Genomic DNA, 5,559 nt, shown 5'->3' with positions numbered 1-5,559 from the left:
CCTGCACGATCGGTGCGAAGAGGGAAAGTTTGAGTGGATGGACGGCTCTCCTCTTGGGTCGTACAGCTCCTGGGGTCCGGGACAACCGGACGACTATGAGGCCGAGGGCAGGGCAGATTGCGTCATTTACTCCGCGTACTTAGCCTGGAAAGACAAGTGGTCCGACAGAAACTGCGACCAGCTGATGTACTTCATATGCCAGACTGCTCCAGGTACTTATTGTATCCTCACTATTTCCTGAAACCCTTTCATCTTGTAAATATGGTAAAGCTTTAAGTACCCGTCACGTCACAAACCATGCTTTTACTAAATCTAACCATTTCACATCTCATCCCTAATAATTCTGATCTACTTTTTTTCAGGATGTCCATAGCAGACAAGCGGAACTCTCACCTCTACTGTACAACGGCTCTCTGACCATCCGCAGTCAAACTGACTTTAACTAAATACCATTAAACATTGGAATAAACTAGTAAACTTAAACTTAAAATAACTATTAAAGCTTCAGGCTAAAACATAAGTATTTTCTATATGTTAACACAAGTCTGATTGATCGCATTTGTGCCTCACTCGCTTGTGCCCCCCCCTCCCCACTTTGAACTTTTTTGGCAAGTTTTCCTACTATTACGGAAGCAAATCTATCTTCTCCAATACTCCATCTCTCATGAGAAAGTTCCAAGCTGAAAGGTTCGTTCCTGGAACTACATGTACATCACTATAGAACAAGCTTCACTGTGAATGCTTTCTAAATGGATACAACCTTAAACTTTTCAAGTTTGAGGTAAACAAACATCCGTCTTTACAGTCCCTTTTTGTAACCCAAAACATGTTAGTGGTTTGCATGAGCCTTGTTTTGAGGCGAAAACTGTAGTAAATAGAAAAAAATCGGCACAGGAGAAATACTGAATGTAATGTAATGAAGCAGTACTGTACTATTGTAGCCACGCTTTAGTTTCAACTGTAACTGATGAGCAACACAAAGGAAAGTTGCCATAAAAATTAGAAAAAGAAATAGAACGAAAACAATATGTAAACAAGGGACACCTGTAGATGACATTTCGTCACTTTTTGTAACCCTTTTTGTAAACATGTGAGTGGTTTGCATAATCCTTGTTTTGAGTTGAAAATTGTAGCAAATAGAAAAAAATCTGCACAGGAGAAATACTGAATGTAATGTAATGAAGCAGTACTGTACTATTGTAGCCACGCTTCAGTTTCCACACGGAGAAAATTTACAGTTTACTTTTCAAGTCCATAACTTCATGATTGACATTTGTATAATCTAGAGTTGTATATTGCACACAATCTATTCCCTTTATTACTTCAACCTAAGAAAGTGAAGTTTCGTTTTGGGCTTGGCTTCCCGCCGCCTCCTTCTGTACAGGTCACGGAAAAGGAAACTTCAACTGAGTAATGGGAACAACATAAAGGAAAGTTGCCATAAAAACTAGAAAAAGAAATAGAACAAAAACAATTTGTTGACAAGGGACTCCTGTAGATGCCATTTCGTCACATTTTGTAACCGAAAACATTGTTAGTTGTTTGCATGAGCCTTGTTTTCAGGTGAAAATTGTAGCAAATAGAAAAAAAAAGCCTGCAGAGGAGAAATATTGAATGTAATGTAATGAAGCAGTACTGTACTATTGTTTTCACGCTTCAGTTTCCACACGGAGAGAATTTACAGTTTACGTTTCATGTCTGTATCATTACATGATTGACATATTTACATGTATAATCTAGAGTTGTATATTCCAAATAATCTAGACATTCTCTTTATTACTTCAACCCAAGAAAGTGAAGTGTCGTTTTGGGGTTGGCTTCCCGCCTCCTCCTTATGTCCTGAGCACGGAAAAGGAAATTTTAACTGCCAGTGATGAGCAACATAAAGTTGCCATAAAAACTAGACAAGTAACATTTGAAAGGCAAATGCAGAATGTCAACCTTCAGATGGCCTAGCCTGCTACTGCTCTGTTTGTATATGTAACTGCCACTTGCTGCATTATGTAACCTGCTCCTAAAGCACCGGTCACCATGGTGATAGAGGCCTGGTCAAGATTACTGAATTCATTTGTTTGACGAAGAAGAAACAGAGAAAAAGCAATATGTTAACAATGGACACCAGTAGATGTCTTTTCGTGGGCGAACTATACCCATATGTTGTTTTGTAACGCACGAGACTGAAACCTTGAATAAATACCAATTAAAACTTGAAAGCGTCGCCATGGTAACAATCCTTATTGCCAATCTTGTGTTGTAAGAAATAAAATATCACCTCAGTATTAAATACAGATAGAGGTAAAAATGAGATATCTAACCTATAAGTCCCTCTATTCCACTTAAAAATGATATTCAAAAGGAAGAAAACAGCATGAGTATCTCTGCCACTGTCATATCTACTATTTTGTCGGCAACCAAAGAAGTGGGGAGGGGGCTTGGGCATGTCTGCTACATGTATGTATGACAACGTTAGTGCATGCGCACATGTCTGTAAAAGTCACAAAAATTCACAGATTACAATAAGAATTCTCTCTTATATTTTAATAGATGCGTGTTTCATGTTTCTGCCTACCAGCTCAGATTACTTTTTTCCCCCGAAAATTAGTCTGGTCAACTCGGTCCACTACCCTGGTCAACTCGGTCAACTCGGTCAACTCGGTCAACTCGGTCAACTCGGTCCACTACCCTGGTCAACTCGGTCAACTCGGTCAACTCGGTCAACTCGATCAACTCGGTCAACTCGGTCAACTCGGTCAACTCGGTCAACTCGATCAACTCGGTCAACTACCCTGGTCAACTCGGTCAACTCGGTCAACTCGGTCAACTACCCTGGTCAACTCGTTCAACTCGGTCAACTCGGTCAACTCGGTCAACTCGGTCAACTCGGTCAACTCGGTCAACTCGTTCAACTTGGTCAACTCGGTCAACTCGGTCAACTCGGTCCACTACCCTGGTCAACTCGGTCAACTCGGTCAACTCGGTCAACTCGATCAACTCGGTCAACTACCCTGGTCAACTCGGTCAACTCGGTCAACTCGGTCAAACTCGGTCAACTCGGTCAACTCGGTCAACTACCCTGGTTGTCCCTCTGTCCACCCTGAGTATCTCTGCCACTGTCATATCTACTATTTTGTCGGCAACCAAAGAAGTGGGGAGGGGGCTTGGGCATGTCTGCTACATGTATGTATGACAACGTTAGTGCATGCGCACATGTCTGTAAAAGTCACAAAAATTCACAGATTACAATAAGAATTCTCTCTTATATTTTAATAGATGCGTGTTTCATGTTTCTGCCTACCAGCTCAGATTACTTTTTTCCCCCGAAAATTAGTCTGGCTCTTGCAGAAAAACAAAATGCCATAGGCAAGACGTCATACCACGTCACCCCTCCAAATAAGGGCAAAAATATCCTTCCTTTTCAGACCAATCTTGACATCCTTGTGTATATGCATGCGCCTTGACGTTAGCTGTTGTACTGCGTACCTGTCTGCACAGTCAAAATGTACGAGCAGGCAGAGCCTGTCCGGTCGCCTTTTTCCGGCCCCGACAGCCGCCAAACCAGCGGGCCGCCCCAACCCCGTTCCGTCCGTCAGAGTGGTTCACGCGGGCGTATCCGCCATGGCAACGGCGCTTCTGACAAGGAGCAGGAAGACCAGGACACGTCTTCACACACGTACGAAGACGCCGAGGAGGTGAAACGTTACGCAACGTCTGCAAGTAACCGACGTTTTTCACACCTGCTTTTTAAAGTGGTTATTTGTACTATCATGAGAGCTTTTTTGCTGTAGAGGGTATAAGAACACTTCCCGACTTTTGTATATTTTGCTGTATGGGTAAATTTGATGACAATGTTTACATGTTGACGTGAGCGATTATCAGTGAGCGAAATATGTTTTTCTACCAGACCGCGCGTATCCAGGTGGAGCGAGCGGCCGCCGGGGTGTCTGTAGCTTCCTCCGCGCCCGCCGCAGCTGCCTGGCAGCCAGCATCGCCGTGCTACTGAGCTTGTGCGCCGTGGGACTCGCCCCTCTGACGTTCAGCAACAAGCAGGTAACAGCCTTCTACTATTGTTGTACAGGAATGTTTCTCATTGTCATCAAATTTTTAAGGGGGTACAAAATATTAGCTGCTATTTTCATGTTTGTTTCTGACATGTGTATACACATTTTTAGGAAATATCCCAATTGACAACTACTGTTGACGCCTTGAAGCGCGACCAAGAAGACATGTCCACCACTGTTGACGCCTTGAAGCGCGACCTGGACAACGAGCGCAACCGGACCGCCACCTTGGAGCAGCGTCTTCACGAGATTGAGAATCGGAAGACTTTACGTAAATGGTTTTGGTACATTTTGGTACATTTATTCTTCACGATGCATCTAATTCATGTATGTCATGATTTGCCTGTTGCTGAAACAAAACGTGTTTTCCAGCATCTTGTCCCGAAGGTTACACCAAGTGGCGTGGAATCTGCTACAAGGCCTTCAACACAGCCAGGACCTTCGACCATGCGGCGGCGGCCTGTCGTGCAGACGGCGGCGCCCTCGCCATGCCCCGAGACGCCGGGACCAACGCCTTCCTCATCTCCCTGTACAAGTCCGTGAGCGAAGATAGGAGCTTCTGGATCGGCCTGCACTATCAGCGCGAAGAGGGAAGGTTTGAGTGGGTGGACGGTTCTGCACTTGGGTCGTACAACAACTGGTCTCCGGGACAACCGGACAACTACTACGGGGGCAGGGCAGATTGCGTCCGTTACTCCGGGCGATCATCCCTGAAAGACAAGTGGGCTGACTATTACTGCGACCGGCAGTTTTACTTCATATGCCAGGCTGCTCCAGGTACTTATTGTATCCTCACTATTTCCTGAAACCCTTCCATCTACTAAACATGGCGAAGCTTAACTATCATTCAGAATAAGTCTGTAGATCATCATTTCTCCTGTCACCAACCTTGTCTTTACTAAATCATTCTATATGTCATCCCTGCTAATTCTTTCAGGACATCCATAGACGACAGGCGGGACTCTCACCACTACTGTACAGCGGCTCTCTGACCATCCGAAGTGTCGCTTTGAGTTTGGCTTACCGGAAAAGGAAATTGAGTAATGGGAACAAAATTAAGTAAAGATGCCATAAAAACTAGAAAAGTAACATTTGAAAAGGAAATGCAGAATATTTAAGTGTAGTGCAATGTGAACCAGTCAGGTCTAGAATTGCCCTGAGGAAGGTGACAGACGGTCACCGGAACGTCGACTGTGAATAAAACACTTGGTTGTGTAAAAAGAGTCTCTTTAAACTGTTATAGTAATGATAAATGACCTTTGTAATGATGCGAGTAAACGTCGTGACCTTGGAGAAGAGCAAGGAGCAGTCAAAAATGGACAGATACCCTACCTAACTGAAGTTTCTACTCTACTCTACTCTACTCTACTCTACTCTACTCTTCACTACTCTACTCTACTCTACTCTACTCTACTCTACTCTACTCTACTCCACTCCACTCCACTCCACTCCACTCCACTCCACTCCACTCCACTCCACTCCACTCCACTCCACCCTCCCC

At 44.1% G+C, this 5,559-nt stretch overlaps 1 protein-coding gene across 1 annotated transcript in view; it reads left to right on the top strand.

Moving 5' to 3' along the window:
- The window catches only part of LOC109462059, a 7,678-nt gene extending 2,672 nt beyond the window's left edge, over positions 1-5,006 (top strand). The window contains exons 5-8 of the mRNA XM_019758556.1: positions 3,493-3,689; positions 4,170-4,329; positions 4,446-4,835; positions 4,996-5,006. Coding sequence (XP_019614115.1) covers positions 3,493-3,689; positions 4,170-4,329; positions 4,446-4,835; positions 4,996-5,006 — 758 coding nt within the window. The remainder of the gene's footprint in view (positions 1-3,492; positions 3,690-4,169; positions 4,330-4,445; positions 4,836-4,995) is intronic.
- The last annotated feature ends 553 nt before the right edge of the window (positions 5,007-5,559 follow it).

This window comes from Branchiostoma belcheri, unplaced genomic scaffold, assembly GCF_001625305.1.
Source record: "Branchiostoma belcheri isolate BF01 breed outbred unplaced genomic scaffold, Haploidv18h27 scaffold99, whole genome shotgun sequence".
NCBI lineage: Eukaryota > Metazoa > Chordata > Leptocardii > Amphioxiformes > Branchiostomatidae > Branchiostoma > Branchiostoma belcheri.
This window is presented reverse-complemented; position numbering and strand designations above follow the sequence as displayed.